This window comes from Poromitra crassiceps, assembly GCF_964638095.1.
Source record: "Poromitra crassiceps genome assembly, chromosome: 2".
Classification (NCBI taxonomy): Eukaryota; Metazoa; Chordata; class Actinopteri; order Beryciformes; family Melamphaidae; genus Poromitra; species Poromitra crassiceps.
The window spans coordinates 23732668-23748098 of record NC_139624.1 but is presented as its reverse complement, the minus strand read 5'-3'; the positions used below and the strand labels follow the sequence as shown (position 1 = coordinate 23748098).

General features: G+C 45.2%; 2 protein-coding genes across 4 annotated transcripts in view; both read left to right on the top strand.

Annotated features, from left to right (window-relative positions):
- abcc9 (ATP-binding cassette, sub-family C (CFTR/MRP), member 9) overlaps positions 1 to 6809 on the top strand; it is a gene marked incomplete at its 3' end in the record, with an annotated part of 90646 nt that extends 83837 nt beyond the window's left edge. For all 3 annotated transcript variants that reach the window (XM_083659579.1, XM_083659580.1, XM_083659578.1), the window contains 4 exons: positions 3805 to 3908; positions 4332 to 4465; positions 4566 to 4628; positions 6672 to 6809. In XM_083659579.1, coding sequence (XP_083515705.1) covers positions 3805 to 3908; positions 4332 to 4465; positions 4566 to 4628; positions 6672 to 6809 — 439 coding nt within the window. The remainder of the gene's footprint in view (positions 1 to 3804; positions 3909 to 4331; positions 4466 to 4565; positions 4629 to 6671) is intronic.
- An 8213-nt stretch (positions 6810 to 15022) lies between these two features.
- kcnj8 (potassium inwardly rectifying channel subfamily J member 8) overlaps positions 15023 to 15431 on the top strand; it is a gene marked incomplete at both ends in the record, with an annotated part of 13269 nt that continues 12860 nt past the window's right edge. The window contains one exon of the mRNA XM_083661654.1: positions 15023 to 15372. Coding sequence (XP_083517780.1) covers positions 15023 to 15372 — 350 coding nt within the window. The remainder of the gene's footprint in view (positions 15373 to 15431) is intronic.

The following is a 15431-nucleotide window of genomic DNA, read 5'->3' as shown; positions in this document are numbered from 1 at the left end:
TATATGGAGGACTGTGTTCGCACTTTGCAGCAGCCAGGCAGCTCCGCTCCGCTTGCTTAGACAGTGATTTCCGCATTGAGTCTGATCCACCCCCCCCCCCCGAGACCCATAAATGTTGTAAAAAAACATCGAATGTGAATCATTCTTGACTTAAGCACGCCTATTTAAAGCTTTTGCGCGGAGCGCACAGGCATTTTGCAGGGCACGGAGGATAGCAGAGCGCTTGGCCACTCCTCCAAATTGTGCAGCGCTCGGCATTAAAACCCACGCAAGCGCTAATTAGTGTGTTTGCGAAGATAGGGCCCTTTATGTCACAATTTCTCTTGTACAGTTTTACTAGAACAAACACACACTCTACTATCTCTAACTTACATCAGCTGATTCATTGTTGTCTGTCACTATAACAAGGCAGAAATAGTTGTCTAGGTAGAAAAAACAATTGGATCCACGATTATTTCACTTTGATATTTGAGATGGAGATCTTTGATGTTTTCATATTTGGCTGTCTGCAATCTTCTGTACAACATTAAAGTTGATTCATCCTTGTCTCTTTGGCCACTATTTTCCATTGTGACTGTTGTCCATTTTGACAGTGTGTATAGCTACAGTATAGCTACTATTTGTGTTTCTATCTACCGGTATATATACTTTATAGAACATAGTGTATGTGGTGTTTCACAGTACATTTCACAACTTCTATTCTACAACTATTTACAGAACTAAAATGTGCAGTAAGTGTAATAAATAGTGAAATATATATACATATATCTAAAATGGTAGAAGGAAGTGATCTCGCCACCAGTTCCATCCAGTTACATTATGCAGTCCAGCAAAGAGTCCTTCAGCATAAAATGTCTACACAAGGTCTACTAATGTCAAGGGATCGTCCTCCTGCAGCCGAGCTGACTTCTGTCCCGGGCTCCGTGTCCTGGCCACCGCCGCGTCCCACTGGTGCTAGCCTGGGCTTCGGGCACGCAACTGTGGTCTGAGTCTGTTGTGCCTTTAATATTTTAATAAATAAGAATATATAAATCAATTTAAATTGTGCCTTTAATGTACATAGTACGGACAACTGCTGTGATCAGACTTTTGAAACACGCATTTAAAAAACGTTTTTTTTTCTCTCCCTGGAGCTCGAGGTCGCTTCCCGACCCTCTTCCTCAACTGCAGCCCGAATGTGGGCACTCACGAATGGCTTAGTCGTGCTGGAATGCCGGCGGGGGTTTCCTGGATCCCAATAGCGAGTCACAGTCCCTGGGCTGGCAAATGCCAAATGACACAGCGACAGCGCATGTGCGAGTATTGTCTCAGGCTGGGGAGGGGTAGCTTGGGTAAACCCAGCCTCCACGTGACCTCTATGTGCTACAAGCATAGCCTGTGACGTCACGTTGAAGGCTGGGTTTACCCAGGCTAAGGGAGGGGGGTGACACTTTTTAAATGTCAAGTTTGACAAACAACTGAGTGCTTCTAGAAGATTGATTAATTTTTATGACGGGTTCAAATTGAAGATGAGCCCTAAGTACCGCCCACTCCAACCTCAGCATGAGCCCTAAGTACCGCCCACTCCAACCTCAGCATGAGCCCTAAGTACCGCCCACTCCAACCTCAGCATGAGCCCTAAGTACCGCCCACTCCAACCCCAACCTCAGCATGAGCCCTAAGTACCGCCCACTCCAACCCCAACCTCAGCATGAGCCCTAAGTACCGCCCACTCCAACCCCAACCTCAGCATGAGCCCTAAGTACCGCCCACTCCAACCCCAACCTCAGCATGAGCCCTAAGTACCGCCCACTCCAACCTCAGCATGAGTCCTAAGTACCGCCCACTCCAACCCCAACCTCAGCATGAGTCCTAAGTACCGCCCACTCCAACCCCAACCTCAGCATGAGCCCTAAGTACCGCCCACTCCAACCTCAGCATGAGCCCTAAGTACCGCCCACTCCAACCCCAACCTCAGCATGAGCCCTAAGTACCGCCCACTCCAACCCCAACCTCAGCATGAGCCCTAAGTACCGCCCACTCCAACCCCAACCTCAGCATGAGCCCTAAGTACCGCCCACTCCAACCTCAGCATGAGTCCTAAGTACTGCCCACTCCAACCCCAACCTCAGCATGAGCCCTAAGTACCGCCCACTCCAACCTCAGCATGATCCCTAAGTACCGCCCACTCCAACCCCAACCTCAGCATGAGCCCTAAGTACCGCCCACTCCAACCTCAGCATGAGCCCTAAGTACCGCCCACTCCAACCCCAACCTCAGCATGAGCCCTAAGTACCGCCCACTCCAACCTCAGCATGAGCCCTAAGTACCGCCCACTCCAACCTCAGCATGATCCCTAAGTACTGCCCACTCCAACCCCAACCTCAGCATGAGCCCTAAGTACCGCCCACTCCAACCTCAGCATGAGCCCTAAGTACCGCCCACTCCAACCTCAGCATGATCCCTAAGTACTGCCCACTCCAACCCCAACCTCAGCATGAGCCCTAAGTACCGCCCACTCCAACCTCAGCATGAGCCCTAAGTACCGCCCACTCCAACCCCAACCTCAGCATGAGCCCTAAGTACCGCCCACTCCAACCTCAGCATGAGCCCTAAGTACCGCCCACTCCAACCTCAGCATGATCCCTAAGTACTGCCCACTCCAACCCCAACCTCAGCATGAGCCCTAAGTACCGCCCACTCCAACCTCAGCATGAGCCCTAAGTACCGCCCACTCCAACCCCAACCTCAGCATGAGCCCTAAGTACCGCCCACTCCAACCTCAGCATGAGCCCTAAGTACCGCCTACTCCAACCTCAGCATGATCCCTAAGTACTGCCCACTCCAACCCCAACCTCAGCATGAGCCCTAAGTACCGCCCACTCCAACCTCAGCATGAGCCCTAAGTACCGCCCACTCCAACCTCAGCATGATCCCTAAGTACTGCCCACTCCAACCCCAACCTCAGCATGAGCCCTAAGTACCGCCCACTCCAACCTCAGCATGAGCCCTAAGTACCGCCCACTCCAACCCCAACCTCAGCATGAGCCCTAAGTACCGCCCACTCCAACCCCAACCTCAGCAAACAGTCAAATGGCACTATTTAGGATTTTGGTTGAAACTAATGTCTACAACTTTTTGATGCTTACAGTTAGTCACATAAGACCCTAAATTACATAGTTTCGGTGTATTTTGCTTGCCAGGGTCTTTAATTAGAAACCAACTTCAGTTATACCAAAAATGCTCTATGGTTATGTTCTATATCAAAGTTGCCAATGTATGTATGTATGTATGTATGTATGTCTGAACAGTGTACATTCAAGTGACAAAACGGGGAGAAGAGAGTACAGTACAGTAGGATAGAGTCAAGTACCATAATAGACTGTAGAGTACAACAGAATAGTGTTGAGTACTTAGAACGGAGCATCGGCCTTCATGTTGAGTATTCTCAGTGTGCTCTGCTTATTCAAAGCCAGCTGGTCTCTGCCTGTCTGTCTGTGTATAGACTGGCATTGCCTGTTATGGTCATCTCCTCTCTCCCACTTCTCCAGCCTCCCTGCTCTCTGCTGCCTTTGATGCTCACTTGTTTGTTTAATCGTCAACTTGCTTCCTCTCTGTCTCTCACTCAGTACCTGAAAAACACTGTTGTACTGGTTGGAAACTCTTCCCTCTAAACCTGATGTCACCAACAAGGGAATATCAAGACTCTGTACTTGTTCTTCTAAATGTCAAGTCATTCCTGACACCACCACCCGCCCGGTACAGAGCGAGTGCTGCATCACGTCACGAGTCTCTTTCCCTCCCTCTCTCGCTCTCTTGTTGTAGGTTCAATCTGGATCCAGAGAGGACATGTACTGACGACAGACTGTGGGAGGCGCTAGAGATCGCTCAGCTGAAGAACATGGTGAAAGCTCTGCCTGGAGGACTAGGTCTGTCTTGATAAGATAAGATAAGATAAGATCAAATGTAAATGTATAAATGATGCACAACCCGTTTTGTGTCCCCCCCCCCCCCCCCAGGTTCAGAAACTAACTAGAACTAAACTAATATTCTGTGATTCCTGCAGGGCCACACTGACCAGTGTGAGTGGCATAAGCAAAATGTAAATTAAACACGTTTCCTTTTCCTCTGAATGTATACATCTTTGTGCGTGTTTGTGCGTGCGTGTTTGTGTGTCTGTGCGTGTGTGTGTGTGTGTGTGTGTGTGCGTGTTTGTGCGTGCGTGCGTGTGTGTGTGTGTGTGTGTGTGTGTGTGTGTGTGTGTGTGCATGTGTGGGTGGGTGGGTGCACGTGTGTGCGTGCGTGTGTGTGTGTGTGTGTGTGTGTGTGCGCGTGCGTGCGTGTATGTGTAGACGCGGTGGTGACAGAGGGTGGAGAGAACTTCAGCGTTGGGCAGAGGCAGCTCTTCTGCTTGGCCAGAGCGTTCGTCAGAAAGAGCAGCATCCTCATCATGGATGAAGCCACAGCATCTATAGACATGGCCACGGTGTGTACATGTACTCTACAGTATATATGTCATTTAGAATACATTTATCTCATTTCCTTTCCAATTCTAATCAATTCTATTCCTCTGTCCTTCCTCACAGGAGAATATCTTACAAAAGGTTGTGATGACTGCATTTGCAGACAGGACAGTCGTTACTATCGCAGTAAGTCAACCAACCGACTCTCCTATTGGTGTTGGTGCTGATTGTAAATTGGGATTGAAACCAGAACCTTGTCTGCTTCTTGTTATTTGGACAGACCACAGCTTATAGGCCATAATGCTCAGGGGACCCTTTTGAGGCAATGCAAGTTCAACATTGTACCAGCCACTACAACTGACAGCATTTTCCTGCAATACTTTTCCTTAAAGATGCATTCTTCATCTTCTACATCTTTCCCCCAAACAGTTCACCCCAAAATTAGTGGTAGTGTTATTTGTCCGTCAAAATCGTTTTGGTGTGAGTTGCTGAGTTTTGGAGATATCAGCCATAGAGATGTCTGCCTTCTCTCCAATACAATGGAACTGGATGGCAGCTTGTGGTGCTCAAAGCGGCAAAAAAATAAATTTGAAAAACTCAACAGCAATCCAGAAATCATGACCCGGTTGCTCAAGATAATCCACAGACCTTTCATGTAGGAACTATTTTCTTTTAGCTAGCTGCTGCTAGTTAGCAGCAAGCAGATGTAGTTTGGTCGAAAGAAAGTAGTTCCTACATGAAACTGCTTGCTGCTGCTAGCATTAGCTGCTGCTAGCTAGCTGGGTGTAGTTCAGTCAAAAAAGAATACTTCCTACATGAAACTGCTCACTACAAGGTCTGTGGATTATCTTGAATCTTCGATAAATAGTACGACAGGCATGAGATTTATTTGTGATATTATATAATATTTTTGATTTTGGGGTGAACTGTCCCTCCTTCCAAATGCATTAGTGTCTTTGCACACACACAGTCCGTTTTTCCCCCATATGCGTTTTTTTAAATCTGTCATCTGAAAACACAGAGGGGACAAACAGCTCGCAAAAGGCTATTGACTGATGTGAAAAACGCTGAAAATCGAACCTGTTCCAAAAACTTTTACAACGGAGTCAGTGTGTAAACATGAGTGACACGACATGAGGTCATATTTATTAAAAAATGTGCGACAATTTCGGACGAAAAATATGGACGCGGTGTGCAAAAAAGCCTTAAGTGTTCTTGCCCACTTCTTTCACTGATCTGCCTTCCTTTTCCTTTTCCCTCTCCTCTCGGATACTGTCCTGTCCTCTGCCACCTGTTTGTCCTCGTCTCTCTTTCTATCCCACAACTCTTTCTGCTGTCTGTCCATCTTCACTTCCCCGTCCTTCTCTCCTCCTCGTCCCATCGTCAGCACCTGGTGTCCTCTATCCTGGAGGCCGAGCAGGTGTTGGTGTTCTCCTCGGGAATCTTGGTGGAGTGCGACTCAGGTGCCAACCTGCTGGCTCAGGAGGAGAGCCTCTTCAGTGTGCTAGTGAGGACGCACAAGTAGACCCAGTCCACTTTGGCCCAGCCCCGCGCTCTTCTGTCGTCTCTTATCGCCTCTGTCCTCTTCCTGCGCCTTCCTCTGTGTTTCTCTCCTGCTTCTCTGGAGTTTGGTCTGGGTCTGCTGAAGCCTCACAGCCACTGACGGCCTGGTTGGTACAGAAAAAAGCTTGCTACTGCATGCCTTTAAAAAGAGCTCTTGTACGTGCAGTGCTGTTTGCTCATAGCCCACGGTGTTTTTTTTTACATGGCCTAGAATGTTATTTTCATTTCAAATAGTCCACAGTGCTTGCAGATTAGTGGATGTGCCCCAACCAAGACCACAAGGTTCCTAACAAAAGATCTCTCACGGTCATTTTTGGCACATGAAACCCCTCCAGCATTGATTGCAGGAGCAGATGATAAGGTAGTGAAGAGAAGGTAGTGAAGAGAAGGTCATTTCAAGGTGCTGTTAAAACAGGCATGGAACAAGAATTCTGAAACCCACCACACCAGCAAAAGGGTTGAAGGCTAAAAACAGGTTCTATAAAAGTGTTGAGAAACACTAGTATCAAACCCATAAATCCACCTTGAAAGTACAGTATAACTCAGTAATAGAGTATTACATACAACCAGCTGCATGTGCTATAAAGCATTTATTTCATGACCTTTATAAAGCTAAAGTGTAACTCTGTGGTTTTGCTTTGTGCTCCTCCTCCTCTGTGTCTGCAGCACCGCGTCCACACCATCCTAACGGCTGATCTAGTCATCGTGATGAAGCGAGGCAACATCCTGGAGTACGACAAACCCCAGACTCTTCTGGAGCAGGAGGGCGGGATGTTCGCCTCATTCGTCAAGGCCGACATGTAGACACGGCAGCCATCAGTCCAGCCTGCCAATCACCTGACAGACTGATCAGTTAGTTCAAATGTTTTCTTTACTTAGTTCTTTTTTCGGTGAGGTGGACAGGCCTCGCAAACTGTATTTTCACCATGTGACACTAAGGGCTCTATTTTCAGGATGGCACAGAGCGGACGGCGGCGCTACGCACCAGCGAAGAAGAGTTTTCATCGGGCGCGCAGATTTTTTTTCTCTCACCTGCAGTCTTTTGTTGTTTTAGCGCAGTACAAGTTTGGTGTGAAGGAGTAGCAGGATCTTTGCCTGCATCACTCAGACTATGTTTAAAGTGCATGATGCCACAAAGTGCATGATGCCACAAAGTGCAGGCGGGTTCTATGCATGAACAGATCCTATTCAAAAGCTCACCAAGCCTTTTTGTGGACGATGTATGGCAGACAGTTTGACTTTGATATCATCTCCTCGAGCAGGAAAAATAATAAGATACATTTTTCATTCTAACTATATGCAAATGTGTCAGAATGTCCGTATGTGCCATGAGGTGGCAGCATACTCTGACAATGTGCTGATGTGAGGGAGGCGTTCAGCAGCCAGGCCCTGATCTCTACAGAGCACCGATGTGCAGAGCGCATTGCTTTTAAAGGGAAAGGAAAGAGGTGAATTGATTGGTCATGGTGAAAGCGGGACGCACCGCACCTACTGATGTATTCCTACTAATCCCACCCCATTTCCAACGGTGTCACAGATGCACCTCTGGCCACAAACATACCAAAAGCCATTAGCTATGCCCTGTGTGCTCGCACCATGGGCCCTTGGTTCCTAAAAATAGAGCCCTAAAAGGCTCCAGTGGCATGTAGACACACCTGTCATTCAAAATATGAAGTGATCATTCCGCCAATCAGTTCATCACTTCCTAGAGGTTCCTACATCCATTGGCATGTAGACACACCTGTTATTCAGGATATCAACGGATCATTCAGCCAATCAGTTCATCACTTCCTACTGTACATTTCCTACACTGTAGGAATGTAGCTGATGCACATCCTGTATCCAGAGGGCTGCACCATGAGTGCATCGATTGAATGGAATAAGCATTGATTGGATCACTCACCTTACAACCAACCATTAGTACAAAGTGCAACAGTCAAACCTATGCCTATAAGAGATGTATCTAGATTGAACATCTCCGCCCCCTGGTCAGGGCTCGGGCTGAGATGTATTCTTGTCAATTACCAACCAGATCAGTGATTAAGTTTCTCTCTGCCTAAACCACCTTTAATAGCTGTCTAGCAGACATGATTGAGCTTTTGATAATTATACCGTCTTTATCACCCTGAAGCCTGTAATGAAAAACCATCAAATCAAATTCAGGCCTCAAGGCAATAAAAACTAGAAGATTTGATCGTGTATAGATTTTGATATCCACTGTATCTATGGACTTGGTCATGTATGGTTAATTGATTGATGTAACAAGTAAGTCCTGTAAGGATAATTTTCTATTGCTAGAATTTCAAAAGTCCTTAATTTTCTTTGTTTAAATGTGATCTTTGTTACATTCTATCAGATTATGTAAAATATATATCAATTTTATTATTCTTTATCACTCTTAAGCAAGCAATAAGAAGGTAACTGCAGAATAGGGAGAAAAGTTGTCTTGAAAATGCTTTGAAAATGGTTGAATGTTGGCTTTGTGTACAGTGCATGGAGCAGTTATTGTGAAAGGCTTTGTGTGAGTGTTTAAAATTCGAATACTTTAGACCCTTCTGCATCATGTGTAAGATTGAAATGTTAAGTTCTGCCAACCATAGAAGTAATATTGATAGAACTGGCATTCCTATTTCAGTCAATGAGAAATGAAAAGATGGGATGTTGCACCAGCCCAAACTGCCATGGTCAGAAATCAATGGGACTACAATGGATGGGGCGTTTGTAGGGGGCGATATCTCATTGTAAGGTCAATAGCTGTGTTGCTCCTCCTTGTTATCATAAGGTATTTTATCGTAAAATGTTTACGATAAACCAAGACAGTATTATCTTCTTCTGAAAGACCTTGAGAAGTAAACAAACCCGATATCAGCTGATGTTCTGCCATATTTACTGCCTGTGTTGAAAATCTTCCACAGTTTGTGAAGCTAAGTGGGAGACGTCCATGTTTACAAAGATATTACCACATGTCCTACTTGTACGTTACCACTAGGTGGCTGACCTGAACGTCTTTTCGGTTCGCAGCGCAATCTTCCATGTTCAGAACTCAGAAGAAATTCAATGCTGCATCTCTCCAGACTGCCAAAGCAGGTTGTACGGACTCTGTTCTATCAATTCTATTTCTATGCCTACACTAGTACAAACACTGTAGGGTTTTCACAGGTGTGATTGAAGCCAGTGAACCCACTGTCTGTCTGTGGTCGTGCTTTGCTGAACTTTGGAGATTTGGACAGTGGACACCAAGTATTAGCTCCCATCAAGAGGTTGAATGGTGTCGGACTGTTCACGATTTTGAAGATACTGACGTTGACTAGCTGCCAAATGAGTTCTATAACTCAGCCCACATTTAGGAAACACCTTGGAAAAGTAGTCATGATTCATGAGTTCAGGCCCTTCACATTTAGAAAAATTTAACCAGGGACGTAGGAAGGGGACATGTCCCCCCCACTTTTTAAAAAGGCAGTATTGGACCCCTGCACTTTTTTTAAGTCCAAAATCTAAAGTTATGTTAAAAAACTGAGAAACGGCAGGCACTAGGACTATGCGGCTGCCCCATCTTCCAGCGACCGGCCCAGTAGAAGTATACTGAGTGACACTGGGCCGGCACAATCACATCTCTTACTAGGCCCAGCTCTAAATATAAATATACACTATTTACATTAACAGCCAAAATTTTAGAAAAACATTTTTTTTTTAATTGGCGGCCGCCTTGGGCCTGAGAATGTGGGCCTGTGCAAAATGTGTCCCCTCCACCTTTGAAATCAAAGCTACGTCCATGAACCTCGGTGTAGACAGAACTAGCTCCACCCCGGAAGTGGCTTATTTTGTGATCATGATTGGCTTTCTGCTGTACCAAACACATATCACATGCTAACGTTATTCCCAAGTTTCCACCAAAAACGAACCAACGGGTGACATTTTTGCCACAAGGTGTTGCCAATTATTAATTTGATGAGAAATCAACTAAATCCACCAGACCTCTTGACTGTGGAGACTGAGGCGACCTCAGAATGCATTCACTGGCCAATCAGAATTGATTATTCAACAAATGCATGTAATGGATTTGGATGTAATGTAATGAGAGGGGGTAGTGTTGATACAAATGATACATGGCTGTTTAGGCACTCAAGTTACTCAAGGGTAAAACGTCTAATGTGTCTAGTGACTTCCCATCTCTCTGGGAGCGTGCCACTGTCCCAACATTAATACCTATGTATTGTACATGAGTTATTTTACTTATCAGTGAGACTTTTACAAAGACTTTATACTGTATCACCTAAATGCCAAATGGATTCTCTTCAGGATTTTGTGTCTTTCTCAGCTGTTTACTCAAATGTCTCATCTCAAGGAAATAGCCTTTGTTTCACTTTGATGTGGAAACTATAACCAGCGCTCTCCTCTGCCTCGACTCTCACGCCCACTTGTCTCTCCTGTCCTTCTCTCACTCTGCTTTTCTTTATCCCGCTCTCTCTCTCTGTCCATCTTTCTCTCTCTCTCTGTCCATCTCTGTCTCTCTGTGTCCATCTGTCTCTGTCTCTCTGTTCATCTCTGTTAATTATCCACTTCATGCCCTATCCAGACTGGCTTGATGGTATCAGCTAGGAAATAGACATAGACATAGAGATATACATACAGATATATCCACAGCTGATCTGAAACCAACCATTGTCCCTTTTTCCAACATATCTATGGTTTGCATAGAGAGGGTGGGACAAACTCTTCTCTTGGAGACAGTAGTGACTTTTCACTGATGTCAATGAAGCTGGACAAGACAGACACATTGAACAGATTTACTGATATGGCACATTTTCTATAGTTTTAAGTCTTGATTTCCCCATGGAGCTGATATGGCTTTGTGGCAAAACTATCCAAATGTTACATTAACTGATATGTGCACACTTACTTAATTGCATAATGTTGATTTTTACACTGCATTAAATGATCATTGACGATCCTTCTGTCTGCTCTTCAGATTAGCCTCCAGCAACACATTTCAGATCAGTGGCGAAGGTCAAGCATAATGAGACTTCATATTCATATTTTAAAAACAGTATACCGCATCACTACAGATACTCACACACTGCAGGTTTGCATGTAACAGTGAATATCCACATTATTAAAGCTATGCAGAGAATCATGAATGTGCATTTGACTGTAAACAATGCAACTGAATGATTACCTATTATCATTTTCACAAGTACAGGCTGTTTTTCCTTGACATTATCTAAATGTATGTTTGTCGTAAATGTACATTATGTATGTGGTAACCTGTATATCCATGAATTTGTAAACATGCCTAAATAGCAAACCATTATAAAGTGTGCCTACCTTTTTTTACACTTTAAGATAATAAAATTGTTTTGAGTGAAAGAGTGACTTTGTTTTGTCATTAATAACTGGAAACCTGTGACAGACACGTCACACAGCCTAATTGGTGATGCACATCTACAGATCTGACACAAGAGACTATTTTTTAAGGCGACTTCACTGAATATATTCGAATATATTACTAAATGGCGCCACCTGTTGACTATATTTGCAAAATTGGGACCATAATGAACCTGTCCTGCTTTAATTATAAAAGCACAATATAACTCGATTGTATTGAGGTTACAATTAAATAAACGACTATTACAGCCTTATCTGCATTTAAGTTTAAGGTTATATGAATTGGTATAGGCAGGTAACGCTGACCGTAGATTTTGCTTGAAAAGAGAAAAAAAAAATGGTGTGGGGGGGGGGGGGGGGCAATTCAAAGTCAGAGACTAAACAAGTTGAAGAACTTGTATCTTTTGTTTATTTCCCCCCTCATCAAAAAAATCAATAATCTTCCATTCTAGTGTATGGAAAAAGGCTTGACTGTGTTTTTAATATGGGAAGTTGGGTGCAATTTTCCAATGGAAAATGTAAAAGTTAAAATCAGACTTTCACTTCGATCAGTCAGCACGCCTTTTGGAATTGAGTAGGCTAGAACAAAAATACAGTGCCTTCAAGTGCTCCTCTGAAGCTCTGACTTCCGATATTTGTCAGAAATCCTAACTCATTCAGATGCTTTTTTAGAGGGAATATTAACACATTCACTGCCAGCCGTTTTTTCAATACTGTAGGTAGGTTCTGCCAAGTTTTTTTTTGAGGATTCTGGCTCATCTTTCAAGAGCCGAGGATTCTTTTCTGCTAAGATTTTGTGAACACAAATTATCTCAAAAGAACTAATAGAATGTGTGCTTTCTCTGTCTAAAAGAGTTAGTTTGTAGAGTTAGTAGTTATGTAGGCATTAGCAGTAGAATACAGCATGGTTTCAGCGTCTGAAAATTTATGCTGAGATAAATGGCTTTTTGTGAAATTCGATAGAACAGTCACTTTAACCATTTATTTTTGGCGTAAGACGTCAGACATCTAAACAATAGTTTTGAACAGTAATTTCCTCCATAGCAGCAGGAAACCCCCCTCTCCTTCAAACTCCTCCCTCCGTGTGTGTTCTCCTCTCTCCGTGGCTGCAGCGGTACAAGCGAGGCTCTGCCTGTCTGTGCTGCCTGGCTGCTGGCGGCTGCTCTTTGGGCGAGTCTGCATGAGTCGTTTCGGTTGTGAGCTCAGCTGGAATGAAGCTGCGTGCGATTGTGGGCTTTCTGCCGGTGTTTCAAAGTGTGTTACACGCATAATCTATTATGCAAATTTGCAATCCCCCACCGCCAGCTCCCAGCGCGATAATGCGCGAAAGCGAAAGCGTTTTCGCCAATCCATTTTACAGTATGAGAATGGTTTCCTCGCGCGTTCCCCTGCAGTTTTGGCTTGGCTTTTTCTAGTCTGGAGAGCACTGTCGCCACTTAGTGGGTCGGTGGAATGGGTTGTACACGTTCGGTGGCTCCCATATTTTTATAGGAGACGTGGGGGGCGTTGATCCACGTCCCACCGTCAAATTTTTTTTTTTTTTTTTTTTTGACGACTTGACTCGTCAATGGCAGTCAACCGTTGGATTTTTTTTGACGAGTCAACTCGCCAATGGCAGTGAACGTGTTAAGACAATGGACCAATTATTTTGATTAGCCAAAAGGGGTGGTACATAGGCTACAGTAGGCTAAATATCATATGGTGTGTGGGTGATGATGTTGGTCTTTTAGAAATAGGCTACAAATTGGTGTTTTCCAATTCATTTCCAGAGTGTGGGTTTCCTCTTTTCAGTTTATTTTTTATAGTTTAGAAATATTTAGTTTTAGTTTAATTTGTATTAGTTTGAGTAGGCTGTTTTAGTTTAGTTTTTATTGGGGGGGTATTTGTCAGGGGCAAGAAGAAGTTCAGAATATTACAATACAAACAACACATTGTGAAGACAATTGACTCACAGCATCCCAGTAATCATATGGACCACCGGTGTGGGTGGCAGTGTGTCACGATTGTGATGTTGTGATGTCACTTGAGCAATTGTGATGTCATCAGTGATGTCACTCGAGCAATTGTGATGTCATCCTTCCTGGCTGAGGCTATAAGTGGTGGGAGTATAAGTAGAAGAGGACAAGTGGCGCATCATCTCCAGAGTCTCCACCCTAGGAATCGATGAGTTGACACAGCTGCATAGTGCACCTTTCAAAAATGTCATCAATGAATCAATCATCAATTTGCAATAAAAAAATGGCAGTTTGAAAAAGTAGGGGTAGTGGGCGTGTAGTGTCACGCTGCATCCCTGCTCAGAACACCGGACCAGCACTGGACAGTGTAACAAGCTTGGGGGTGTTGTGTAGCTTGTTAGCCTCCTGGATAGCTAGCTAACGTGACTAGTCTGGGCACCTTCCACCCCGCTTTTTGTCATGGGGGCGTAAACCCCGGACCCAGAATTAACACCGGATGGCAATGCGCCTAACAACGTCTTTGTTGCCGTTAGCTTGACGCGGTGATGTTACCTAAACTAGAGTCTGATCAAAACAAAGCTAGCGTTACATAAAACAAAACGTTTATGCAATATGGCATCTCCGCCACCACCGCCTGACACACCGGTCAAAACGGTGAAAGAGGATTCTGATACTTGGGTCAAATTGTCAAGTTAACGTGAAAGTTGACGAGCTAGAAACGCTGCCATCCGGTCTAGGGCGGGCTCTAGGCGGGAACCAGTAGGGTGACAAAATCAATTGTGGGCGGGAGCCAGGCTCTTTCTCGCCGAGAAAAGCCTGGTGACGCGAGGTTAAACGTGACAGACTCAAACCACGGCAGTTGTGGGATTTGCGCACAGACTGTTTATTACTTGTCGACCATATTACGCCTGGTCTCTACGGCACTACTTGTCTACACACATGTAGAAGTTAGACAGAGAAGCTAGTTCACACACGCCAAGTCTTGTAACAGAGAATAGTATTGCGTCTTGCGTGGAGGCAGACTGGAGAAGAGAACGAGACGTAAAGTAGGTTGTCGTAAAGACAATACAATAACACGGAGCGCCACACAGTGGACCAACATGTAATTGCACCCAAAGTGACTGTTACAACAGGTAGATAGATATGATGTGACCACGCCCCCACAGTCCTGAGAAATGATTTGATGAGCCTGATTGTCTGTTTTTGAGCTCTGTTTTATAATAGTTGTGAACTTTTTTTTACTCATATTTGGGTGGGTAATTAATGTGATGGTCAGCTGTGATATCCTATAAAAATAGAAAGCCTATTTGGAACTGCCAGAGGCTTTAAATTTCACTGTTTATTTGTTAACTCCCCCCCTCTCTTAACACCTAGTTAGTTCAGCTTTATTTAACTATAATAACTTTGAACTGGACCGGGGAAGTCGAACTGCGTCAACAGAACAGTGGAAACCCTCCCAGCTCCACAGAGGAGAGGAGCGCCGCAGAGGAGGCGGCGCACTGAGCTGAAATCACTCCAAAACATCCCCGACACCCTGCCTGGCTGCTGCTCGGACACAACGCGCTCTCCAAAGACACTTGGATCAGTTCCTTTCTCCCGCAGGTGGCCGTGTGGGAGCCATGCGCCGAGGCGCACGGTCAACTCTCTGAAACTAGCAGTAACAAAGCAAAGTTCCAGATGTTGGCTCGGAAAAGCATCATCCCGGAGGAGTTCGGCCTGCCGGGGCTCGTGTCCCGCGTTCCGCGCAAACCGGTGTTCAGGGACCGGGTGAACAAAGCGCGCTTCATCGCCAAGAACGGTTCCTGCAACTTGGCGCACAAGAACATCCGCGAGCAGGGCCGCTTCCTGCAGGACGTGTTCACCACGCTGGTAGACCTGAAGTGGCGCTTCACGCTGGTCATCTTCACCACCACCTTCGTCTCCAGTTGGCTGCTGTTCGCCATGAGCTGGTGGCTGGTGGCCTTTGCGCACGGCGACCTGGACCCGACACGGATAACCGGCACCGAACACTGCGTCACCAATGTTAAGTGAGTTAAGACCTGGCCTATCCGTTATTCCACTATGGGATTTATTTTCCAGGGTTCCC